The 26,981-nt window shown below is 38.3% G+C and overlaps 3 protein-coding genes across 5 annotated transcripts in view; 1 reads left to right on the forward strand and 2 right to left on the reverse strand.

Annotated features, from left to right (window-relative positions):
* rad54l2 (RAD54 like 2) overlaps positions 1-26,924 on the forward strand; it is a 28,155-nt gene extending 1,231 nt beyond the window's left edge. For 2 of the 3 annotated variants that reach the window (XM_026235617.1, XM_026235618.1), the window contains exons 2-22: positions 1,822-1,979; positions 2,817-3,078; positions 3,628-3,740; positions 3,830-3,943; positions 4,915-5,150; positions 5,237-5,419; positions 5,497-5,630; positions 6,611-6,807; positions 6,898-7,240; positions 8,213-8,390; positions 8,471-8,692; positions 9,751-9,869; positions 10,026-10,135; positions 11,005-11,104; positions 11,182-11,387; positions 11,473-11,648; positions 22,721-22,917; positions 23,009-23,187; positions 23,281-23,370; positions 23,439-23,537; positions 24,512-26,924. In XM_026235617.1, the coding sequence (XP_026091402.1) occupies positions 1,859-1,979; positions 2,817-3,078; positions 3,628-3,740; positions 3,830-3,943; positions 4,915-5,150; positions 5,237-5,419; positions 5,497-5,630; positions 6,611-6,807; positions 6,898-7,240; positions 8,213-8,390; positions 8,471-8,692; positions 9,751-9,869; positions 10,026-10,135; positions 11,005-11,104; positions 11,182-11,387; positions 11,473-11,648; positions 22,721-22,917; positions 23,009-23,187; positions 23,281-23,370; positions 23,439-23,537; positions 24,512-25,431 (4,299 nt within the window). In that variant the 5' untranslated portion in view covers positions 1,822-1,858 and the 3' untranslated portion in view covers positions 25,432-26,924. The remainder of the gene's footprint in view (positions 1-1,821; positions 1,980-2,816; positions 3,079-3,627; positions 3,741-3,829; positions 3,944-4,914; positions 5,151-5,236; positions 5,420-5,496; positions 5,631-6,610; positions 6,808-6,897; positions 7,241-8,212; positions 8,391-8,470; positions 8,693-9,750; positions 9,870-10,025; positions 10,136-11,004; positions 11,105-11,181; positions 11,388-11,472; positions 11,649-22,720; positions 22,918-23,008; positions 23,188-23,280; positions 23,371-23,438; positions 23,538-24,511) is intronic. The other variant, XM_026235619.1, reaches the window with a different exon arrangement.
* Positions 12,868-18,112, reverse strand: LOC113064731 (protein NYNRIN-like). Its single transcript, XM_026235620.1, has 2 exons — positions 17,991-18,112; positions 12,868-17,908 (listed from the first exon to the last, which is right to left on the reverse strand). Exon 2 carries the CDS (start codon positions 17,844-17,846, stop codon positions 15,603-15,605), a length of 2,244 nt encoding a protein of 747 aa, XP_026091405.1. The 5' UTR covers positions 17,847-17,908; positions 17,991-18,112; the 3' UTR covers positions 12,868-15,602.
* On the reverse strand, positions 12,868-22,711 carry LOC113064732 (uncharacterized). The gene is made up of 2 exons (XM_026235621.1): positions 21,729-22,711; positions 12,868-15,579 (listed from the first exon to the last, which is right to left on the reverse strand). Exon 2 carries the CDS (start codon positions 15,549-15,551, stop codon positions 13,437-13,439), a length of 2,115 nt encoding a protein of 704 aa, XP_026091406.1. The 5' UTR covers positions 15,552-15,579; positions 21,729-22,711; the 3' UTR covers positions 12,868-13,436.
* Positions 26,925-26,981: the final 57 nt, after the last annotated feature.

Here is a 26,981-nt window from a genome sequence, read left to right on the forward strand (position 1 = left end):
ATATATATATATATATATATATATATATATATATATATATATAATAACTAAATTATATGTGTAAAATTGTACAAGAAAAATTATATATGCATATCAATTTTAATATTTTTACATAATATTTTATTTTATTATTAAGTTATGTATATATTATAACATTTACAGAGAAAATACATCACAAAAATAGTTTGGTATGACTCGTGTGTATGTTTATATTAAATATGTAAACATTGTGGTAATTTTTAAACACACATACATAAATTGCTTAATAGTGCTATATACGTCATGAATCAAACATATGCAAAAAGTGCATTATGAATATAGTCTGTATGACTTGGAGACTGAAGGTTTGAGTCCCTTGTAGGTCCTTTTTTATTGTGGTGCCTGACAGCATTCAGCCTCATTCACTCATTGTACAGACAGAAGCATCAGAATTGATATTGTGTGTGTGTTTCCAGAGACTGATCTCCCTCACAGTCTCGGTCTGTCTGGATGAGGCAGGTGCGGGTGGAGCTCATGCGTGTGTGTGTTGGAACAGACTGTGCTGTACTGTGTGAATGTGTCAGTGTGTCACGGGCAGCGTGGCCTACATTCACACACACCGCGCACTGCTTCCTCTTATATAACCGCTCTTATGTAAGAAGCCTGGGTCTCTCGCTCCCTGTCCTCCCTCTTCTGTTTTTCTCTTCTTCTAGTTCTTTCTCTTTCTTCTCTTTACACTTGTTTGATTGGTTTTCTTCAGTACCTCTGTTGCTGAACTGTGGGTTTAGTTATACTGTTGATTACAGCTGAGAATCGCCTGGATTAAAATGTTGCCTTATTCTTTTCACTCTTAACTCAAATGTAATACTGTAAAACTAATACAAAGTAATACTGATATAAATTCACAGGTTTAGGGCAGGTTCAGTGTTGCCACAGAAGTATTTGCATATGTTGATTTGGTATTTTATTTTAAGTGTGTGTATATTTAAATATATATATATATTTATGTATATATGTATAATTTATGTACCACCGTATATATTATTTCTAACAGCAGGTTTTCAGATTGTCAGTAGGTTGTCAAATGTTCAGAAATGATAGTCTTGAAAGCAACATGTCGCCATTTTCCAGCAAAAGCACATTTAGGAATTTTTATAGCTGTATTATATATTCTCTTTTTTGTAAAGTGTAATAAATAATAATTGTAGTGAACAAAATAATGGTTGATGAAACAAATATATAAAGCAAATAGAAGACATTGCCATATATATATATATTTGTGCCAACGTTTTACTCCTTTACATTTAAATACATAATTTTTTTTTTCAAATGAATTCATAAAAAAAATTCTAAGTTACTGTTTTATTTATTTTTTATTAATCGGCAGTTAATATTTTTTAGAAAAATATACACAACAGAAAGGTAAACGTTCTGTTATCAGATGGTGATGATATCAAAAAGTGTCTTATGTTTGCAGAAATACAGTGAAAACCTCAATTGAAATAGTGTTACAAATCAAAATAACCGTTTTCTATTTTAATGTCTAAAAATAATTTATTGATGTGTTGCAAAGCTGTATTTTCAGCACCATTCCTCCAGTCTTCAGTGTCACATGATCCTTCAGAAATCATGAAAATATGATGATCTGCTTCTCAAGAAACATCTCTTACTATTATCAATGTTGAAATCACATTTCTGGGGAAGTTGTGATTCTTAAATGAACAGACATTTCAAAATGGCTGCATTTATTTGAAATGGCAATCTTTTATAATGTTATAAATGTCTTTACCGTCACTTTTGATCGACAAAAATAAATTTTCTCCCCCCAAAATCCACATGTAGATGTGTAAGTAATGCTCTTGGAGACCCAGGGGACAGCATGTCAGAAGAGGCGATCTCAGGGAGTGACCTGGAGCCCAGCCTTAACAGCGACGAGGAAGAGGAGATGGAGGAGGAAGAGGATGGAGAGAACGATGGGGACGATGAGGAAGACATGGGCGGTGGGTACAAGTTCATACCAGCTTTTCTAACCATTATCTTTCTCATCCAAACACCTTTCTATTTTGGGCTCTTTGTGTTGATAAAGTACATCTTTATGATTTCCCGAAACGTGGATTTAATTCTGGAATCCAGTCATAAAATCAGAATTTACTGTAAACTTGTAATTTTTTTTTTGTTGGATGAATTAATTTTAATTAATTTGGATGAATTATCTACTAAAGTATACTTCAGCAGACTATACGTACGACTAATACTTAAATTAAAATAAAAATTCTTAAAAACATTATTTTTTTTGAAGGAATAATAACAGAAATATGTTTTCCATGTTTTAATTTTAATAGTAAATCCCATTTGTTTGCCAAAATTTTCATTAAAGCTTCAGTCCGTAACTTTTTTTTAGTTTAAAAATGATCGAAAATCAATTTTTGAGCAAGTACATAAGACATTAGATTCATCCGTGCTGAATTTCTGAGGATACATTTATTTTCATAAGGCTATTGTAAGAATAAATAGTTTTTATGCATTCAAATAATTAGACATGCTAAAACACGGACTTTGGTTACAATAAAGCATAAGGTGAGAAAAAATTAAACGTGTAATTTTGTTAAACTTGTAATAAATTGATGTTAAACTGTATAAGTTTAATGAATCAGTAAAAAGGTGTCTAGAAAAATTAGAAAGGGAATGAAACCGAATTTGGAAAAAAATAAAACCAATTTTACAGTGCCCTAATTAAAGCTTGTTTATAGGCTTCAGTCGGGCATCTCCACTGACGTGTGCGCTCCGCTTTCCGTCTGTGAATCAGTTGTTGAATGCTGGGTATTTCCTCTCAACAGAGCAGCTTGAGAGCCTGGAGGCCGAGGGTCCGAGAGATCTGACCAGCCCGGCACCTACCTCACCGATGTCTGGAGACTCCAGCCCTGAGCCCTCGCCCCGTCCCGCCTCCCAACCCTCGTCCACCTCACAGACGTCCTCACGGCCCGGCTCTCAACCCCCCTCCAGCCCGGACAGCCGCAGCAACACGTCTGCCAACAGCAACTCCAAGAAGAAGAAGAAGTCCAAGACCTCTAAACCTGCTCACTTGAGGAGGAACATCCGGTATTCAGCTTGATTTCATGATTACGCATGAGTTCCCGCACACTTGTTTTTAGCGACGTCGAATATCGAAGTATTATTTTTTTTTTAATTTTGGCTCAGTGGTAAAGCATTGCATTAGCAGTCCAAAAGGTTGTGGGTTCAATTCCTATGTAACACGCATACTGGTAAAAACAAAACCATATGTACAGCCTGAATGCACTGTAAGGCTCTTTGGATAAAAGCATCTGCAATCACACAGTACATTTTTTTGTTTAAAAAATGCAAGTTGCAGTGGGATGGAAAAAAAAACACCGATGTTTTTTCAAAAGTGAACTTGCATTAATATTGCATGGCTTTATAAACATGCTGTTCTTTTGTGTGAGAGGCGAATGCAATGGTGATTGATGTCCCCCTGGGTCTCCTTAACGCACACCTAAAACTCAAATGCAACGTTTTTGCATTCGAATGCGGATTTTTTTTTAATTTGACGAATGTTCGAAAAAATGTCACACTTCTATATTACAATGTTCTGTCTTTCTGCTAATTGCATCTCTCTCCTCCGGCTCGCAGGGCGCTTCTTAAGGAGCACCAGCTGGAAGCGGGAACCAAAGCTGCCCAGCAGGAGGAGCTGGAGCGACGGAGGCGTCTGGAACAGCAGAGGAAAGACTTCCCGCTTCACGCTGGTGAGACTGGCCTTTGCTGCCTGCTCCTCCTCTGCAGAATTCTTGGTAATGTAGTTAGTTAATTTGTTGCGTTGTGTTGCCTTTGTCAGATCTTTCCACTGCCGCGTCAGGTCTCAAACAGGAAGTGATCTGTCTGGACAGCAGCGGAGATGAGGGAGAGGCTAAAGAAGCTCCGCCCCCTCAGCTGCCTGCACGCAGAGACGGTAAAGTCATGTATTATTACTAGTACAGTGTTACCTCATTTACATTATTGCATTACATTTACATTTTTCTTATTATTTGTTATATTTACTATGTAACTTATATATCTTATAAACTCAAAATATGTTTTGAAGCAAGTCTGAAAAACAACTCATTTTTATTATTATTAAACATAATTACTTGCATGTTTTTATTTTTAGTAAACATTTATTTTTGACGTTTATTTATAATAATTACTAATATAATAATATAATATGTATTACGATAAATGTTTAATAATACCAATTACATTAAGCATATGTAATAAATATAATATTTAAATACATTTATTTACATAATTTTAGTAAACATTTATTGTTTACGCACATTTTGTATTTATTTAATATGTATTATAATACAAGTTTAATATTAACAATAAAAAATATAAATAATAATTAAATTATGTCCGAATGTGTTTAAAATATAATTATTTTGATAAAATATTATAAACAACATTTATTTACATAGTATTTAAAAATTTATTAAATGTATTTGTGTGTTTAATTTATTAATTAATATATATATATATTTGTGTTTCATAATAGCAAAAATATATATGCAAGTTATTATGAATGTTAGTTTTTTAAAAATATTATTCACATTATTTACCTATGCACATTATTAAATATTCAGCATTTTTCTCGAGATTACTGTGTGTGTGTGCATACGTGTGTAGCTATATAGATTTTGTTTATAAAACCTAAAGTGTGTGTGTGTGTATGTGTGTGTATTAGGGCTACACGATTAATTCCATGTGATTTGTAATGCGTGTCTCGTCAGTAAAGCCGGTTCTGTGATTAGCGGTAAATGTCCATCAACTGCTTTCAGATTATAATTTTTTTTTTTCAATCGCATGTGATTAATCGTGCAGCCCTAATATGTATGTATATATGTGTATGTGTAGGTATCTTGATGTTCATTTGTGCTCCTCCAGATGTGATCGAATTGAGTTCAGGTGATGAAGATGCCCTGCGGATAAGCAGTGAGGAAGACAACACCGAGGAGCGCTCTGTCACTCCCGGCACGGAGGAGAGCAGCGGGTCTCATGTGAACGACAGCCTCAATCAACCAGACGCCCAGGGAAGGGTGCTGGTCAATATCAACCATCCTGGAGATGAGGAGGACCTGTTCCTCGCGCCGCAGCTCGCCCGCGCTGTGAAACCTCACCAGGTAACCCGCTCTTCTGATACGAACTCAACACCACTTCCACATTTCACTTGAACCTGTTTGTCGCCGTCTCATCCTCTCTCTGTCAGATCGGTGGTATTCGGTTCCTGTACGATAACCTGGTGGAGTCTCTGGAGCGCTATAAGAGCAGCAGTGGCTTCGGCTGTATTCTGGCTCACAGCATGGGTCTGGGCAAAACCCTGCAGGTCATCTCCTTCATCGATGTCCTGCTGCGGCACACTGGAGCCAAAACGGTCCTGGCCATTGTCCCTGTGAGCGTCCGAGAAGCAAACCTGATTGTGTGGCTCTGTGAGAGAGGTGCGTGTCTCATGTTTGCTCTCGTCTCCAGGTGAATACACTACAGAACTGGTTGGCTGAGTTTAATCTCTGGCTGCCTGCTGCTGAGTCCCTTCCCCCCGACACGGATCCAGTCCAGGCTTTACCTCGAACCTTCAAGGTTCACATCCTCAATGATGAGCACAAGTATGAACGCCGCACTTCCTCTTATTTTTACTCCTTTGTACTACAACTGGTCCAGGGTCACATTTAAGGATAATTAAGCACACCTCTGCCCTCAGTTTTCATTGCTGTAATTCCAGTGCCATTAATGTGATAAGAATATAATATGAAATTAATAATAGTTATTATTTATATATTTATACACACACACACACACACACACACACACACACACACACACATTTACATACATATATAATATTTATTTATTTAAATGCATTGTTTAAGATTAAATAGGTATTACCTAATTATTATGTTAGAGCAAATATATAAGTAAATTAATGAGAAAATTACATAATAATTAAGTTATTATTATATGTAAATAAATATGTTATTATATAATTTTTTTTAATATATGGTGGTTTAAGTCTTTGCATGTATCATAATAAATTATTCTAAATGATTACAATAAATGTCTTACAATATTAATGATATTTTTAAAAATTCAATAATAATTTATATAAATATATTTGTATGTATATATTTTTTATATGTAGTTGTATGAAACATTGACATATATTTATAATAAGAATTTTGTTAACGACGACAACAACAAAAACATTGAAGCACATTACAGTAATGAATTTGGAGAAAATAAATGTGCTTAATTGTTATAAATTACAATTAAGATTTGGTCTCAAAACTGTAGCCTTACTCAAGAATAGTCTAGATAGTATTTATGCAAAATATAATCCTTTTATTAAATTATAAGTTACTTTATTTAGTTTTTGTGAGATTTACTCGCAAAATGACATGTAATCTTTCACGATATGTTTGGGATCCCTGTTAATGTTTTTATGTTGGTAATGATTGGAGTGCTAATGCTAATGGTGCTAGCGATTGAAAGGATCACACACACTGATAAAATGCATAGCTTAAACTCACTGCAAGTGGCTTCTTTAGCATCTGCTGAACCTTAAATGTATTTCTTGCACCTGGACCAGAACCACGGTGGCCCGGGCCAAGGTGGTGGAGGACTGGACTCGTGGCGGTGGGGTGCTGCTAATGGGGTACGAGATGTACCGCCTACTGTCTCTCAAAAAGAGCTTTGTGACCGGCCGCAAGAGGAAGTCCAAGAAACCGGCAGGACCTGTGATTATTGACCTGGATGAGGAGGACCGTCAGCAGGAGCTCATGAAAGGTCTGTCGGGGATTTCCAGGTGAAAAGTGCCTAGCGTTTACTCTGGTTCTGGTCTGTAATGAGTGTTCGTGTGTCCTCTGTGATCTTCAGGGATTGAAAGAGCGCTGTCTCGACCCGGTCCGGATGTGGTCATATGTGATGAGGGCCACCGTATCAAAAACTGCCACGCCAGCACCTCGCAGGCCCTGAAGAACATCCGGTCGCGGCGGAGGGTGGTTCTGACCGGATACCCGCTGCAGAATAACCTGATCGAGTACTGGTGCATGGTGGATTTCGTCCGGCCCGATTTCCTCGGCACACGGCAGGAGTTCAGTAACATGTTCGAGCGGCCCATTCTGAACGGCCAGTGTATAGACAGCACGCCGCAGGACGTCCAGCTCATGAGATACAGGAGTCACGTCCTGCACAGTCTGCTGGAGGGCTTCGTGCAAAGGTCAGGAATTAGCATGAAATATTAACTTTTTTATAATTTTTTTAATGTACAATTAAAAGGTTTTTTTTTTTCATTTCATGTCTTTTACTAATTATTTTTGTCATTTTTATTATTATTGAGAATTAATATTACATTTCTTATTAAATATTATTTACTTATTTGTTATTGTTAATAAAATACTATATTAATGATATATACATATAGTAATTAAAATAAAAACATTGTATGAAGTCATAAGTTATAAATATTTATGATTGTTTATTTAACATTATTAACATTAGTATTAGTATTGATGTCATTATGAAATATTTCTTATTTTGTACATGAATTTTATGTATTTAATGAATGTATTTACAAATTTTACATAATTACATAGTTATTTTTTTTACACATTATTATTAAATATTTATTTTTGCTTGAAAATTATTAGTTTACTCTTTTTTTATTATTGTTTACACGCACATGTTTATTATTATTATTATTATTGAGTGTGTATTGTTTAAATTTAATTTGGATGTATTCGTTTTTGTTATTCATTTTGTAATTTGAAATATTGAATTATTTATTAAAATTTACATATTATTGTTTAAATTTATTAATAAATAGTTTATTGTTTTTTTATTATTATTATTGTTATTACATTTATTATTTTTGTGATTTTAATATTTATTTTTGTTTACAAATTGTTTATTCAGTCTTTACGTTTAGGTTTTGGTTGTTTTTATTCATATTTAATATTATTGTTCATATTTATGATTTAATTTTAACATGCTTATTATATTAGCAAAGTAAATTTGCCGGAGAAGTAAATTGTCTTGAAAATGAGTCCTTCTTTTGTTTACTATTTTAAGTAAATTGATCTTTTAAGGAAGTTTTGGTGCAGAACAAAAATGGTGTTGTAGGTTGGACCATTCTTTTTTTTTTTTTTTTTTGACCAAAACAATTAAGCTGAACTGTTTTCTGTCTGCCCAGACGAGGTCATGATGTTCTCCGCAATCAGCTGCCTCCGAAAGAGGAGCACGTGATCCTGGTACGACTGTCCCGCCTGCAGAGGGCGCTCTATAGAGAGTTCATGAACCGCTTCAGGGAGGCGGGAAACACCGGATGGCTTGGACTCAACCCACTCAAAGCTTTCTGTGTTTGCTGCAAGGTACTTGCACCTCAAAGACACGTATGGTGCTATATAGTAGCTATGTAGTGCTTGTAACTAATTCTTGTGCATCCTCATAGATCTGGAATCATCCAGACGTTTTGTACGAAGCTCTGCAGAAGGAAAATCTGGCCAATGAGCAGGATCTTGATCTGGATGACCTCAACTCCACCAGTGGGACCCGCTGCTCTGCTCCAGGAATAAAGAGCAAGTCGTCCGACCCGGCCAACAGCAAGATGGCTGCCATGGGACCCCTGAACCCCTTACAGGAGAGGGCCAACCAAGTCATCACATATGAATGGGTAAAACACCGTTGAAAAGTGTGATCATCAAATCACAAAGACTGTGATTTAAGTAAATGAATGTATGTGATGCATGTTTCAGAGTAAAGCGCAGCACTGTGTTTTTACATGTGTTTACTGGGGTTTTCAGTGGCTTGATTTGCAATACATTTTGTTCCCAAATTTGGTATGAACTTTGAATAGGTTTAAGTTGGACTTAAGTAAGTCATGTGTAGAGGTCGACCGATGTATCGGTTTCGCCGATTAATCGGCACCGGAAAAAGTTCGCTTAATTTTCAGTAATTAAAAGATAAATGAAATGAATGTTTCATGTCTTCATTTGATAACCAGACAAATTTTTATTCACAACACAGAATATTTGAGGGGGGGGGGGGGGGGGTGATTAGGCTTCTTTAAGAAACAAATGAATAAATTAAGTTGTTTTATGGATTCAAATAATTAGACATGCTAAAACACAGAAGTTGGTAAGAATAAAAAATATGGTGGGGAAAAAATAAGACATTTCATAGGGCCCCAACCATGTAATTTTTGTTAAACTTGTATTAAATTGATGTGTTTTAATTAATCAATTAGACTTTCTTTTTGATTAGTAAACATTAACTATTGAAACGGAGTGGAGGAGAAAAAAACCTTCCAGAAATATTCAAATGGATATAACGGAATTTGGATTAAAATTTGAAATAAAATGGAATTTAGAAATAAATTTGAATTTGAAATAAAATGGAATTTAGAAATAAATTTGAATTTGAAAAAAAATGGAATTTAGGAAAAAATAAAACTGATTTTGTGGTACTATTATTATTACTTTTATTATTACTACTACTATTAGTATGATTCAGTACTGTTTTTTTTTTTTTTTTTTTTTTATAAATAAAGCACTGTTTCAGTTTTTTGTTCAGTATCCATTTTAAAAACTATCAGTTAATTAATCGTTATCAGCCAGAGTGGTCAAACCTAGGTATCAGCAAGATGGGTTGACCTCTAGTCGTGTGTTATTCATGATTTAATTTCTGCACATTTTGAACACATCTGAATGCTTTCCAAATCATTTGTTTTAGGCAAAAGACGTCATGTCCAACTACCAGACGGGTGTTCTGGAGAACTCGGCCAAGATGGTTCTGCTTTTCCACCTAATTGATGAGAGTGTCAAACGAGGAGATAAAATACTTGTTTTCAGGTGGGAAATGTTTGGCTTTTCCATGTGTGACAGTGTACAGATGTTTGCCTTTTTCTGTAATCTCTCATTAAGCTTCCTGGATTGTCAGCCATGCTGTTATTTTCCATTTACATCAATGCTCACACTGGTTTATTCATCTGTGTGTGATTCTTGCAGTCAGAGTTTATCAACGCTCACGGTTATGGAAGATTTCCTGAGTCGGAGGCCCATGCCAATCCAAACAGAAACTGGGACACACAACTGGGTCCGGAATGTCAATTACTACAGTGAGTTTTCAAACATTTTCTGATGACAAGGACCAGGGTTGTTAATTCTAAAACTAAAACCATAAAAAATTTAATTAAAAACTTTTTTAATTAAAAATTAATTAAAAAAGAAAAATAATAATAATAATAATAATAATAATAGAAATTACAAAAATGCACAACAAAATTTTCAGCTATATATTTCAAGACTTACACTGTGTGAAAGAAATAGTAAGTGTTGTTATTATAATTTTTTTATGATAATTTTAGTGTGTGTAGGAAAATTTATGTTTAAAAAATTAAAAAATGTGTAATATTAATTTAATGAAGTAATCTTTTTTATTAAGTTATATTTTAAGCATTTTTTAAATGTATGTGATCAAATTGTCTAACTTATCTAAATATCTGAAAAATGTTAATAAAATAATTACCGTATTTTACGGACTATAAGTCGCACCTGAGTATGTCGCATCAGTCCAAAAATACGTCATGACGAGGAAAAAAACATATAAGTCACACTGGACTATAAGTCGTTCATTTCTCTTGTTTCAAGTCAAATTAATTTTGATAAATAAGTCGCACCTGACTATAAGTCACAGGACCAGCAAAACTATGAAAAAAAAGTGTAACTTATAGTCCGGAAAATACGGTAGTGATTCAGATATTCTAGCAATACATCTCAAAATGCATTTTCATAAATATTTATCCCCCCCAAAAAAAATTCACTTTATTTCACTTTTTCTCACTAACTTTTTCTGCAGACCATTATTTAATGCATATTAGTTCATCATTTTCATTTCTGCGTTCTATAGATCAACTAAAGCTGAGGTTTGTGGTGGTTTGGTGTATAAGTTGTTTGTAAATTCACTGCGTGTTCGTCTCTTGTGCAGGGTTGGATGGGAGCACATCTGCTTCAGAGAGAGAAAGACTCATCAACCAGTTTAATGATCCGGCGAACGACCAGACCTGGGTCTTCCTGCTGTCCACCAGGTGAACTTGAGTGCAAATAAATGCCACACATAGTGATGAAATGATGCGGTCTGGACTAACAGGTGCTGTGTTTGCAGGGCTGGTTGTTTGGGGGTGAATCTGATCGGCGCAAATCGTGTGGTGGTTTTTGACGCGTCGTGGAATCCATGTCACGATGCTCAGGCTGTGTGTCGTGTGTATCGCTACGGCCAGCGCAAGCCTTGCCACATCTATAGGCTGGTGTGTGACTTCACACTGGAGAAGAAGATCTACGACCGGCAGGTGTCCAAGCAGGGCATGTCTGGTAAGAGAGGAAGGTCTGGGATTTCGTTTTTTTATTGTGTCTTAATGCAATAACAATTCTGACATTTTGATTGGCTGTTGAATAGATCGAGTCGTGGATGATTTGAACCCTGTCCTCACCTTCACACGCAAGGAAGTGGAGTCACTGTTGCACTTTGTAGAGGAGGAGCCTGGTCCCAGCCAATCAGAGCTGGTCGCTAATGAGGAAATAGATATCGTCATTAAACAAGCCTGTCTGTTATATCCACACCTCTTAACCAAGGTAATTACTCTTACCTGTTTTAAAATGTTACTGTTTCAAACTAAATTCCGGAATAGAGAATTCTATTCCACAAAATTCTGAATCATATGGTTTGAAAGCTTAGCTCATGAATATTAATTAGGCTGTGTTGCTGCTGATTCGTAAACTTTTGCAGCCATTTCTCTAAATCCAAAAATTCGGTCCTAAGACTGTATCCTACTATGGTTTAGGCTTAGCTTATGAATGGCAATTAGTATAATTGTATGTTTACATAGCTGTGCAACTTTTTTGGAGCATCCATTCATGTACGCTAATTGCTGTCTGTAAACAATACCAGCTACTGTTGTACAAATTCGGCTATTTGGTCAAAATTTTGAATGCTACGATGGTGCAGGCTTTATGAGTATCAAGTCACTTTTGACATTGCTTGGTAAACTTCATGGAGCTCTACGATTTCAACCATTTTACAAATTAAAAAATTCTGAACCCTCCTTCAGTGTAGACTTGGCTTATGAATATTAATAAGTTTGTAACAACATAGCTCTGTAACCTTCCTGAAGCGTTTAGTCGTGTAAGCTCATTTCTATCTTTATTCCACACATGGTACTGTTGGCCAAATCAAGCTATTTTGGAAAAATACTGTCTCTTAATATTTCGTAAGATTAGATCATGAATATTAATTAGTTTCCTTCCTGGAGCATCCAATCATGTTACATAATATCTGTCTATTCTGGCAAAATTCTAAATCCTATTGGTGTGAGCTCATGAATATTAATTGGGTTGAGCTTACTTTTCTTCCTAACTGTTGATCCAAAATCAGTCTTGTCCCCTTATAATTCAATCACAGGGCCGAATACCAGTTGCCTTGTCAAAAATCTTTATTGACATATGTATCAGGCATAGGAGAGAAACTTGTTGTCTGACATAGGAGAGAAACTTGTTGTCTTTGCCAGCTGTATGTTCTTTCTCTGTTTCTCCGTTTCTCAGTTTCTCAGTTTCTCAGTTTCTCAGTTTCTCAGTTTCTCTAAAGCTTTAACAGTGACCATAGCTTATATACCACTGACCAAGTTCCTTACAAGGTACAGAAACATGTTGGTTTGTTTAAAATAGAATGTATACTTCATGCTAACATCAGTTGGTATATTTATACATACATACATTGGTGGAAAGAAGAAGCCACCCTATACATCAGTGGAACATGTTACATACACATTTCTGGTATGGTCAAAATTAGCTCCTCTCCCTGTGTCTGGTCATATGATCCTACATGTTCATGCAGACTTTAACTCATGCAGTAAACTTCAACTCATGCACTAAAACTTCACAATAAATATAAATAATATTAAAATAAGAAATTTTTGGTCTTCATCTCCCCCATTCTGAAACTACGGCCGTCAGTTTCACACCATCATTGCCACCTAATGGAGTGATAGTAAGGAGAGAAAAAGCAAACCAAAGAACAAAACACACACAAAGGACAGAAGAATAGAAACATAAGGAATCAGGAATAGAACAAAACAAACAAAATAACCCCAACCCATGATATGTTCCCGCATACTATGTGTGTAATTACGTCTATGTGTATGTATTTAAAATGAACCCCAGTTATCTAAAGGAAAGGAAAAATTAATAAATCTTCACCAGTGCCTGGACTCGTCCGGTACCTGAACTCCTCCAGTTCCTGGCCAAAATAACAAACTAACATAAATGTTGATGTTAAAGAATCCTATCCCTTGGGGTTGAAAATCAGTAAGCAGGTGTTGATTGTTTGTGAGGTTGTGTTCATAAGTGTGCAATGTATGAAATATCTTATCTTACTCTATATTTCCCATTCTCTGCTTTATCCATATGGTTAGAAATAACTAGTTTGGTAGGTTTAATACCTCTCCTTCTAGTAACACATATGATGATGTGTATTATTAACATAAACACAAGAACTCCTACCATAGTAAGAACTATCCAGTCTGACCATGATAAATTCCCTGGAGTTTGTGTTAATTTCCTTTCAGACAATAATTTAGCTACTCCCTTTGCTACGACAATATGTCCCATTGCTTGAATTCCTTCCTCTTGAGCTGCTTTAACACTCTTTTTGACTATCTTAACCATTTCAAAGAGTTCATAATTCCTTTCCTCCACTAAATCATTATTCCACCACTGTGGTTCTACCTGCAGCAATTGCACGTGTGGAACATGTATTCCACCTAAATGAAGAGGATAGAGAATTTCAATGCAAAATGGATCAGGAGGAATTGGACACAACTTCCCCCCATATATCATATTTTTACTTATTCCATCATGTAATATACACCACTGTGCTTCTGACACCTGCCATGCACCTGTGGCTTGATCTAAAGGAACTACCTCCCAAACTGCAGATCCATTAAGAGATAGACTAAACATTGTAGAACATGAACAAATTACCCACTCATGTTCCTCAACACAACAGTCTATGGTAGAAATCATCGGTGGTTTCCCCTCAGCCCAATATCCATTTTTCCCTAATCTAATTACTGAATTTCCTTGTCTAATTCCCATTGACTGGAATTTTCTAACTGTCATTATGTTGCGCTTTCCATATTGAGGCCATACCATAATTAAAGGTAGTACTCCAGAACCTGTTAAAGATTTCTCATCTATTGCAATTTTAACTAATGGAATATGTTTGGCAGAAGTTAAATTAAGTTGATTACCAAAAACCAATAACAAAGATTCAGCTATTCGTTCAGGAACTTGACCCATCCGAATAACTTGAACATCTTCCACCATTTGATCCTTTAAATTTTGAGCTAAAAATAAACACGCTGCACGGTGTGTCTCAAAATTAGATGATTTTGCTAATGCGTCTGCCAATTCCTTTGCAGCATTATTAAGATGTTGACCCGCTGCTATAATATGTATAGAACCCTGAAGAGCTTCAGTAAGTCCTTTCCCTGTCATTTTTCCCACCCACTGAGTATATTTACTTAATTGACTCATTTGAGCAGTATTACTAATTGAATTGACAGAACCAAATACCCCCGTAATATCTCCCCATATACTTCGAGGTTTACGATTTTGACTACTAAGAGGATCTTTGGAGGTATAATATTTAACTTCTTTTTCCAACCAACTCCTTATTTTTGTAAAATTTCCACAATAGGACTGATCAAAAACAGTACGCAAAGACATCAAATTATAATTGATACGTTGTCGCACCATGTGGGCTTCATTTATCAAGGTTTTGGTTTCTTTTGCTAACAAGATACCATGAACTGGCACATTAGTTGTATTAGGGCATGTTTTAGCTTTGTTTGTCTTTTCTGCAGAGAGATAAAAACACCGTCCAATTTCCCCATTTTCTAGTTCAGTTTCACAATAATTGTTCTCATCTTCTGAATGCCATACTCTTAAATAATTTCCCTTGAATCTTGTCGTTCTGGAGGCAGTATCTCTTAAGAACCCCTCACATGGCAACACTATGGGATAAACACACCCTCGATCCAACGAATCCCATATTGTAAGCATGTGAGTACGATTCAATATGAAATTCATTTCCACATTAGAAGAAGTTATGAGGTCTAACCCCACAATTTCACATTGTTCTTTTGAACAAATTTCTTGTCTTTGACCACTATTAGAATATTCCCCATTTTGAACTGGCCAAATTACTCTACTTTTGTAACATTCATGGTGATAGTTACATCCACCATAGATGCCCTCACGATATTTAGCAAGATCTTTATCATTACTTGGCACCCAATCCCATAATCCCCATTTGGAAATAAAGGGTAGAGTAAAATGTTGACCAGATTTCAGAGTTGCATTCCGAGTTATTCCTTGAACCCGAGGAGTCCATAAAGCTTGACTTCCTTGGTAAACACCAAATAAAATTGAAAACAAGCATACCATTGATGTTGTGTATCGAGAATAACTTGCAACCATCTCTAATCAATGTCAATGGAACTGATTCCTGAAAAGGAAGCAGAGAGGTCATTAAACATCACTTCTTGTTACCCAATCTTTAAAAGTAATGGATGAACATTGCTCAATTTCAGGCCATAAGCTATCGCTGTCATTTTGTTCATTCACTAAACAAGGCTTAACTTGCGACCAATGGTACCATCTATCTGTTCCTACACCCTTCCCTTTAAGGCACACACTTGTATCTGTTGTCAAAAGTATCTCATATGGTCCTTCCCACCTAGGCTCTAAACCTTTCCTAGCAATTCGTTTGACCATAACAAAACTACCTAACTCGGGAATGTGTGGAATGTCAGTAGTGGTGTGTTTTTCATCCCATTGCTGCTGAGCTTCTCGCACCTTCTGGATGTTTTCTTTGGTAGCTCTGTCCAGCATAGTGAGATATCGTCTTAACTTTTCTTGGAATAAAGTGGAATCTCCTCCTGTTCCTGCAGGTGGCGGAGCATCAGGAGGTAGAACCATTGCTCTTCCAGTCATTAGTTCAAAAGGGGTTAGTCCTGTTACTCTGTTTGGTGTTGCTCTTAAGTTCCACAAAATAGCAGGTAATAATTTATGCCAACCTTGGCCAGTCTGCAGAATGGCTTTGGTAAGAGATGTCTTTAATGATCTGTTCATCCGTTCGACCATTCCCGAACTTTGTGGTCTATAGGGAATATGGAACTTTTGTTTAATTCCCATCAATTTCATTGCTTCCTTCATCAGTTTTCCAGTGAAGTGGGTTCCATTGTCAGAATCAATTTCATATGGAAGGCCCCAGCGAGGAAAAACTTCTTCCACCATTACTCGTGCTGCAGCTTCAGCAGTGCAAGTTTTTGTTGGAAATGCTTCCACCCATCTAGTAAATCGATCTATGATAACTAGAATGTATTGGTACCCTCCACTGGGTGACAATGGTCCTGTGAAATCGATTTGAAGATGTGTCCATGGCCCTGTGGGTCTGGGTGCATGTGACATTCTTACCTTTACAGGTTTTCCCACATTTGCTTTTATACAGATCAAACATCTCCTACAATAATCATCAATGTCTCTCATCATTCGTGGCCACCACCAGGTCTCGCTGATTTGAGCTTTCATTGCTTTTGCTCCAGCATGCACTTTACCATGATACAACTGCATTAATTCTTTTCTTGTTCCGATAGGCATTACCACTTGTCCTGTCGGAATTCTCCAGATACCTTGATCATCTTCTTTTGCTCCTACTTTTTCCCATTGTTCTTTCTCTTCTTTTGTCTCTGTGTGATATGACAGAAGATGGAGCTCAGGATTATCCTTTCTGTTTTCTTGAACCAAGGTGACAGGAATAGGGGAAAGTAAAGCTGCTTCTCTAGCGGCTACATCTGCTGCCGTGTTTCCTTGACTTTCTTTGGATTTGTCAGATTGATGTGATTTTACCTTAATCACGGATGCTTCTCTTGGTAAGTGACATGCTGCAATCAAGCGACGAATTATGGACGCATGTTGTATTTCGCTCCCATTGCTAGTGATGAGACCACGTCTTTTCCATAAGGCGAGATAGTCATGTACCACGCCGAAAGCATAACGACTGTCTGTATAGATGTTGACTCGATCTCCTTCTGATAGTTCAAGAGCTTCCGTAAGCGCTATGAGCTCAGCTACCTGTGCTGAAAATTGCCCTGAAAGTGCTCCTTTCTTCACAACAGTTCCATCAGCCTCCACTACAGCCCATCCAGTGTGTCGCTTCCCATCAATGTAATAACTGGATCCATCGACCCATAACTCTTTATCTGGATTTTCAAGAGGGATTGGATTAACTGGACCATGGCTTTCTTCCTCTACTTGTTTTTCACACTCGTGTGGTGTTCCCTCATGTGGTTCCAGCATCATTGTTGCGGGGTTAAGGGAAGTGTCTCTAATGATTTCCACTCTCAAGTCCTTGTTCAGCAAAGCTGCTTCCCATTTTGCTCTTCTCGAATCAGTAATTGTTTTGATGTTTGTGTTATTCAACAGCGTTACTATACTGTGTGGGGTGTGCAATGTGATGGTTTGTGCACCTATCAGATTCTCCACAGCATTCACTGCCCATGTGGCACCATCAAGGGCTTGTATACATCGTGGTTGACCTATCATGGTAACAGGAATCTTTGTGGAAAAGTATCCAACTGGTTTATATTGATCACCTGGTTTTTGACACAACACTGCTGAGTAGGTCTCATCTCCCACCCTGGTCCACAAATGAAATGGCAAACGACCATCAGGAAGTCCCAGGGCTGGGGCTGAAATCAGTTTCTCCTTCATAGAGGTAAATGCTTCCTCAGCTTCTGGTGTCCATTCTAACTGTTCCACTCCAGGCTTCCCTCCTTTATACAGATCAATAAGAGGACTAGTGAGGCTGGCAAAATCAGGTATATACTGGCGACAGTAGTTGAAAAGTCCCATCACCTTTCGCATTCCTGTAACTGTCAGGGGTTTTGGAAGTTGCTGTAATGCATCTACACGCTCTGTTGTCAATCTCCTTCCCTCAGCAGATATTTCTTGGCCTAAATAAATAACTTTAGTTTTGGCCAGCTGTGCTTTGTCAGGGTTAACCTTGAATCCTCCTTTCCTTAGAGCTTGCAGAGTAATATTTAGAGCATATATATGACTATTCTCATCTGGGCTTGCAATCAACAAGTCATCAACATATTGGAGGCAAACACTTCCTGAACTCTCAATTTCAGCTTTTCGCTCAGTTAAGAACTGGTCCAGGGCTCTGTGAAATACAACAGGAGAAATATTAAGACCTTGTGGAAGTCTGTTCCATACATACTGGGTTGCGCCGACAGTGAAGGCCAATTTTTCTTGAGATTTTTCATCAATAGGTATAGACCAAAAAGCTGACAGCACATCTAAGACCGTGAAGATTCTTGCATTCCCTGGAATATCATTCAAAATGGTAGCAGGGTTAGCCACAATAGGATGTGGTTTTGGTGTTACACTGTTTAGTCTTGTGTAATCAATGGTTAGTCTCCATGAGTTATCTGATTTCCTGACTGGCCATACAGGACTATTGGTAATAGAAGAAGCTCGTCGGACAATTCCTTCAGCTTCCAAATCTGCCACAATTTCTACCACAGCTTGTCTTGCTTCTGGTCGAATGGGGTATTGTTTATGAGGGGCATGTATTGGTCCCTCAATAATAACAGGGTCAATGTTGGCTTTTCCACAATCCAATTTGTGTTTAGCCCAAACATCTGGATATAAACCACACAGAAGACCCCACACACCTTCTTTTACCCAGTCTCTGGTGATTGGTTTAACTACACCAACAAGACTTATATTACATGTGCGATCTTCATGTGGTATTATTCCAGCTGCTGTAGCTATTTGACGACTGTCAGTAAATATAATCATGTTTAACAATGGTAGAATGTCCATACCTATAAGACTTCCTTGTGAATTCGGCCCCACCCAGAAAGGTGTCCATAAGACTTCATCTTCATGTATCTGCAGAGGAACGGGTATACTTTTGTGAAATATCATGATATCTCCTCCAACTCCTTCAACTTCTATAGTTTCATGTGTTGTAGGTAAGTTCAAATCAGTTATGGAGAGGGAGGCTCCCGTATCAATTAGACAGTCACATGAATGGCCCCCTATCAAAGCAGGGATAAAAAGTCGATTGTCTTTTTTCTTACTCTTACAGGGGGCCGCTGATTCCTATTGTGGACGCATAATTCCTTCAATGAGCTGACGAACTTGTGCTTCAGTCCACGTCTTTCCTTGAGATGTTTTATCATTATTTTTGGCATTTACCTTTTTAAATGATGGGCCTTTACCTTCTGCTCCACCACCTTTAGTCCAACAGTCTTTTATGATGTGGCCAGGTTTTCCACAATTGTGGCATACCTTCAACATCTTCTCTGCATCGCTGTTGGATTGAACGAATGCCACTCCTTTTCGATTCGGCCTGTTTACTTCATCCTTGTTTGATCTAATAGCCATTTCTAGACGACCAGCCCATTGCATAATTTGGTCAAATGTTTCTCCTGGATTGACTCCAAGTAATAAGGCTTGTTGATATTTTGTGCTAAAACCATCCACTAGTGTGTCAGTAAACTGTACATCATCTCTGTCTGGTTCTTTCTTAGCACAGCGAGACCATCTTTCATAAGCATTCCATTTACGCAGAGCATATTCATCTGGAGATTCATCATCTTTTTGCTTGATCAATGTTACTGATGTGAAAGGAATCTTACCGCTGCCCAGGATATTTTGGATTTCTTTCCGGAACTCATCTAAGGCTCTCCAAAGGCCCAGGGGTCGTCCCTGGCCATCAACCCACAAGTCTATCCATTGGGCTGTCGTTATTGACGCTGGCAAGCGTTCCCATCTATCTCTTGGGATTTTAGCTTTCACAATAGTGTGTATGTCTTTTAGTGACATTTGATGTGCTTCAACCAAGGAATCTAATTCTCGCCAAAACTCTGTGTTTGGATCTTGTCTCTTCAAAGGAGGCAAAGCTGTAAGAATGGCTTGACGTTCTCCTGGTGTGAATGGTCTATCTTCAGTCATCATTTCAATTTGTAATTCTTCCTTTTTAACAGCAGGTGAAGAGAATTCAGGACCGACCTTGTCAACTGTGATCATGTCATCTTCTCTTGTCTCATCACCCCAATCAGAAGCAGGTGCTGGTGCATATCGCGACATGTCTCTGTTTGACTGGGCTGTTTTGGATCTGGTTATTACTGGAGCAGCCTGTGCAGATGCAATAAATATTTTGTCAACTGGCCCTCCATTTGACTTACTAGAAACTTTACATTGTCCAGGCAAAGCTGGATAAATTGGGTTGTATGGAGGAGGCATTACAATTTTTGCTGAGTTTACTGGTTCTTGCAAATATTTTCTTTCAGCCTCGGCTATTATATTTGTCCAATCTGGATCAAATGAATCATCAATGGTTGTGTTATCTTTTTCTGAACATGTAATAGACATTATTTTATTCAACTTGTCATATGCTTCAATCTGAGGCTTCATTGCTTCAAAAAGTGAAACTGGACTCCCATCTGAACTGCAACAAATACCACCTTGCTTGACAATCCAGTGAGCTGCCAGGATCGGAAAGGCTTTCAACTTGACTGAGTCTTTTTGGATCATGAACCATTTAAACTGTTCATCCAAAGAAGCATCAACATTCAGTCCTTTCTTCAAAAACTTTGCTTGCTTCTTGTTCTTCTTTTCCAAGTACCAAGCAGATATGGTTCTGCTGTTGCAGCCAGTCTCTGTCATTTTTGCAGAGGATCTGTGTCTCAGGCTCTCAGCAGCAGGGATATATTTAACTCTGTGTGTGCGTATCTATGTGTGTGTGTGTGTGTATTGCTGAAGGGATGGGTCCTGCCCTCCCCTCTCTTCCTCTCTCTCTAGCTGACAACTCAAAATAAAACAGAGAAAGATAAAGAGAACAAAGTTAAATCCTAAATATTCATATAATTCCCTTTTTTTTCCTTTGTTAGTTGAGCTGATCTGTCTCTTTCCCAAACATTGAACAGCTTTACTGTCAAAATCAGAAGGCCCACGATTCTAGCCACTATAATTCATAAAGGTACTGTACCTTTTACTTTTAGCGCGTTTAAACGTTTTAGGGTTCTCAAAACAGCACTACCTTTAGCGCAGACCCGTCACTTTAAACCGCTCCTATTCTTACAACTTATAACTTTCCCACACTTTCCTAAGTGCGGCTTTTTTAGTGAATAGAATTGTTTTAGGGTTTAACCTGCCCCTTATTGCAGACCCGCCACATCCCATCACCTTTAATCATCTGTTTTTGTAGACATGTTTTAGAGTTTTACCTGCCCCTTATTGCAGACTCGCCACATTCTACTACTTTTAATCACAGCTAATTGCTAAATCGCATTACGGCTTATTCTCCTGAAAATTTGACTAAATGGTCTTTTACTCTAAAAGATCCACTTTTACCCCAGCTTCATTCAAATATTTTGGAAGTCCACTGATCAGAACAACTCAATTAGTTACATCAAATTGAATTTCTTAAATTTAGCTATGTCTGACACATTTATTGGCAACACAACTGGTATTTTAAAATTACACAGTTCTTTTCAGCAGTTTCAGTCACAGTCTCAACATCACATATGTCATCAGGCAGACTTAGATTTATTTTTAGGAAAAAGAAAAATGTCTTACCTGATGAATCGTGATAATTGAGACAAATGTCTGAAATGGATATCCTGTTCGTTGACGCCAAATGTTGATCCAAAATCAGTCTTGTCCCCTTATAATTCAATCACAGGGCCGAATACCAGTTGCCTTGTCAAAAATCTTTATTGACATATGTATCAGGCATAGGAGAGAAACTTGTTGTCTGACATAGGAGAGAAACTTGTTGTCTTTGCCAGCTGTATGTTCTTTCTCTGTTTCTCCGTTTCTCAGTTTCTCAGTTTCTCAGTTTCTCAGTTTCTCAGTTTCTCAGTTTCTCTAAAGCTTTAACAGTGACCATAGCTTATATACCACTGACCAAGTTCCTTACAAGGTACAGAAACATGTTGGTTTGTTTAAAATAGAATGTATACTTCATGCTAACATCAGTTGGTATATTTATACATACATACATTGGTGGAAAGAAGAAGCCACCCTATACATCAGTGGAACATGTTACATACACATTTCTGGTATGGTCAAAATTAGCTCCTCTCCCTGTGTCTGGTCATATGATCCTACATGTTCATGCAGACTTTAACTCATGCAGTAAACTTCAACTCATGCACTAAAACTTCACAATAAATATAAATAATATTAAAATAAGAAATTTTTGGTCTTCACTAACCTTCCTGGAACATCCAATCACGTAACATAATATCTCTGTCTGTGTTATACATCAGCTTTTTAGTGTCCAAATTAAGGTCTTCTGGCAAAATGATGAATCCTACTATAGTGTGACCTTATGAATATTAATTAGGTTCATTCATAACCTTGCTGGAGCATCCCGTCACATAAGTGAATGTTTAAGAAGTTCATAAAAGCAAACATTTAAAAATTGGAATGTTTCGGACAAATTCTAAATCCCACAATGGTGAAGGTTTAACTTGGGAATATCAATAAGATTATATTATATCAATAATATTCCTTTCTTGGTCATTCCGTCGCCTATGCTAATATCGGTCTGTTTTTCATTCCAGCAACCGTTCCAACACGAGTCTCTTCTGATGGACCGCAAGGAAATGAAACTGACCAAAGCGGAAAAGAGAGCAGCCAAGAAAAGCTATGAAGATGAGAAGCGGGCGTCTGTGCCGTATCAGCGGCCCTCTTACGCACATTACTACCCAGCTAGTGACCAGAGACTCACCAATATTCCCGCCTTCAGCCAGAGGAACTGGTGGGTCCACCACAGAAAACCCTCAATGTAGTGCCTCTCAGTTTTTAAGAGCATTTTAAAATGTGTTTGCTCTTCTAAACCTTTCGTTCAGGCGGCCCCCTCCTCATTTAGAAGAGAAACCAGTTGCGAGTGTGAGGCCAGTTCAGTCCACTCCCATTCCCATGATGCCCCGACAGGTACCCATGAGTGTCGCCAGTTCAAGCGCGGGATTCCCCGTCAACTACCTGCAAAAGGCCGGTGTTTACGTCCAGCGCATCGTCACCACCACAGGTAAAGACGGTTCACTTGTAATCCATGCAATTTCTTGCAATGTTTAAGGTCACCCAGTATGTTTCTCCATGGTTTTGCATCTCTGCATTGCAGATATCGTGATCCCAGGTTCCAACAGCAGCACGGATGTCCAAGCCCGGATCGGTGCAGGAGAGAGTATCCACGTTATCAGAGGATCCAAAGGTACCTCAGTTCCAGAAGACTGTTCCCTGGGAGTTGGTAAGGTTTATTCACTTAATGTTCTGTCACTGGTGTTGCAGGCACATACATCAGGACCAACGATGGGAGGATATTTGCCATCCGTTCTGGAAAGCCAAGACCACCTGAAGGAGGAGCCACAGCTTCAAGAGGTGTGCTAATCTGCTAATTTCTGAATTAGCCAGTATTGAAGCAAAACTGACTAAATTGTATAAACTTTTATTGCATTTCAAAGTCGAATTATTCAGTCATTCCTTTGGCTGACATAAAGAAAATGGTGAAACAAACCAAATGTCAGTAGTACCATTGTCTTTGCAGTTGAGGATATGTTATGCAAGACTCTTTTCCATGTAGGTATGTCTGGAAATGTTTACTTGAAGCACAGTATAATTGTGCACAGTTCATCAGTGCATGTTTTTCCAAAGATATAAGCGCTTGCTTTTAAGACTGTCGTTTTTTGGGCCTCTGTTTCACATGATCTAGAGGTCTGCGTGGGACAGATGTTTCAGTCGTGTTCCTGCAAGATTCTCTCCTGTATATTTTGTCCTGTTCCCACCATTAAAAGCCCACTGATAGAGGTAGAGGCAAAAATAAGGTGCTTTACCTCGCTCAAAAAACATTGAGAATATAGAAGACTTTACCTAAACTGTTGATCTTTCCTACCTCACCAACACTCATTATTTCACACTTCGTGGCATAGACTCAGTACTCCCAGGGTTGAACAGACCTCTACCTTAATCGAGACCAGTTATGATTGTTGATGGATTAAACCCTTTGCTGGGGTTTGACTGTACAATCTTTTGGTGACCATCCCAGATCTTTACCTAGTAGTCTACACTAGGGCTGCAGGATAAATCTTTAATGCGCATCTTGACAGTAAAGCCGGTTCTTTATTTATATGTTCATAGTTCATGTGCAGAATACGATTATATTTTGCGCAGCTTGTCAGTGAACAACAGCTCTGTGTAGTAAATGCTGCTCCATGTGAAAGCGCGCAGGTGATGGAGATTTACCACTGATTACAGAACCGGCTTTACTGACAATATGCACATTAAATATTGCATGCGATTTATCCTGCAGCCCTCGTCTACACCGACATTAACAACATTTTTTTATTTTTTCACAGAGGAATTGGGCCCTCCCTTGCATTCTGTCAGTAATGGTCGAGCATCTCCTCAGGAGCCGAAACGTTTAACTCCCGAGGCTCTGCCTCGCCCTTCGCCCCAAGACAGCCCCAACCTTCTCCGAGAAATCCAGAGCAACAAGGACCCAGTTCCTGTTGGAGATAACTTACCATCTTCAGCAACACCTGAAAACTTGGGAGCAGATAGATCTGACCAACACCGGCAGCTCAGCAATGACACTGCATCGTCTGTGGATATTCAGAGTTTGAAACGGAAGCTTATGGAAAGTCGGACATCCAAACAGCCTAGCGCCAAACGGACCTCAACGTCAACCGGTGCGACCGGGAGTTACCCGGGGTTTCCTTTAAGCCCCGGGTATGGGTTCCCACCCATGGGGCTGAACCCTGCCTTGTTGGGTGCCCTGGGTCACATGACTCCTCCCCCGTCTCTTGGAAGCAGGTCGCAGCTCCTACAGCAAGCTGGTCAGGCTTTGGGTGACCTTCATGCCATGTTTCCCACTGACCCACTCGGACTTGGTGTGTCCAACAGCACTCTTTCCTCGACCTGCTCGACCAACACCACATCCTCCACCCATGGTGGAATGCTGGCCTCTTCTTCATCCTCTGTGCCCTCTTCATCATCGTCCTCCACTTCCTCTTCGCTCCCACCCTTCTTCATGAACCCAAGCATGGCAAGCATGCTCTCGGGCTTCCCAGTACCATTTTCCCAGCCGATGTTCCGGGATTCCCTACTACCTAGAGGCCTGTCCTCTATGCCAACCCCTGCCTCCACTGCCTCCAGCTTCCTCTCTTCCTCCGGTCTTTTGGGGGCAGCGTTCAACCGCCCCGATACTCACCCCTCACTCACAGAAAACGGCGGGAGCAGCTCAGATGACGATGTCATAGAGGTGATGGGCCAGTGATCGCAGTGATTGGCTGCCTTGGATTCCGTTGTTCCAAATGGAAGAATCTGATGAATGGAGCTGAAATTATGTAAATCCAAATGCTGAATATGCATGGAGTTAAGAACGGTGATATATATATATATATTTTTCTTTACTGTAAGGGACCAGAGCACAGGGCTAACCTGAAGAGCCCTAGTCGTATCTCGAAAGGGTTAAGACACATACTTGATGAATTCCCTCCGAGAGATACTAATCAGTACTCAAATGTGATTGTCTTTCCAGACTGTTTGCGTTCATAAGAGATGACTGTAGAGATACTTAGCCGTTTGCTAGACCTTGTAGCATCACCTGGAATGATAAACGAGAAATACATGACCTTTTTTATTATAATTGTAAGTACTATGTAAGTACCACTTGTAAACGGTGGTCCTACATGAATATTCATATTCGTTTCAAATCGCAGCCGGGGGAGGGGGGATTCGTAACAGTCGAATTGAAAAGTAACAGAAGCCATGCCTAGCGTTAACACCGCCGAGACCTTTTTGCTTTCCTTTGTAAAAAAAAAAAAAAAAAAAAAATGACAAGGAAAACCTTAAACTCGAATGTATTTTCATGTTAGCCTTTAAAATTTGGTGGAGGGACGTAAGTTTAGTGCATTTAGTTCAATATTAGCCTTACAGCAGACAAATGGATCTGTGTTCTCGTTCAATTGCGTAGCAAACAAAATCATATGTTGTTCTCCGTGGGGATCATCTTACGAATGTGTAGACTGTTATGCGACCTTTTTTTTTTTGTTGCGCTTCGGATCATCTGCGCGCTCGTTCAGTTTCATCCGTGTTGGGGCCACAGTCATGACCAAAGTGTTTGTTTTGGCCGTTTCGAAGAATCTCGATGTGTTAAACGTTTGTGTTAATGTTAACTCATTAGGCGCTGGTTGACCTGTGACTGAATAATCCCTCTGCCAATAACACTGTTCATTCTCTGTGCCTATTAGAGCATTTTGTTTTGACTCCTCCCATGGTCTGCTTTCTGATTGGCTGATACCCACTTAATGAGTTATGGCCTGAGTCTGCAAACGCTGTTATATCAATATAATGGTGTGCATTTGACATGTGATTTATATCTTTGTCGTCATCGTTGTTGTTGTTATTTGAATCTTTGTTTTGTAACATCTTATTGCATACCTGTGTTATTTTGTTTCTCTTTAAACTATGTACAAATTTACCTGAAATATTTATTTATAATGCTGAAGAGTAATTCGTTTTCTTTCATTTTTTTTTATTTTTATACGTTTTCAGCCATTTTTAAGAAGGAAAAAAAAACTCTTATCAGAGAGACACAGGGTGAGTTCAAGACCATGATCTGTGAGCGATTCAGCAGTCGGGACCCGCAAAAACACATGTGATCACATACAGGTGCTGTCCCGAGAGATGTCCACGTCTCATGTTCCCAGCATGGGGAGGAGGATAAATGACATTGTATTTATTAAATATTGTTTTAACATAAATAAACCCGTCTCCTCCTGTATTCAGAATAATGGTCCACACAGAATCATGGATGTATAGTAT

This window comes from Carassius auratus, chromosome 47 (genome assembly GCF_003368295.1).
Source record: "Carassius auratus strain Wakin chromosome 47, ASM336829v1, whole genome shotgun sequence".
Taxonomy (NCBI): domain Eukaryota; kingdom Metazoa; phylum Chordata; class Actinopteri; order Cypriniformes; family Cyprinidae; genus Carassius; species Carassius auratus.

What these genes read in the sequence shown, in the direction of transcription:
- LOC113064731 (XM_026235620.1), bottom strand. Translation starts at nt 17,846, where the DNA reads ATGAAGGAGAAACTGATTTCAGCCCCAGCCCTGGGACTTCCTGATGGT.
- LOC113064732 (XM_026235621.1), bottom strand. Translation starts at nt 15,551, where the DNA reads ATGGTTGCAAGTTATTCTCGATACACAACATCAATGGTATGCTTGTTT.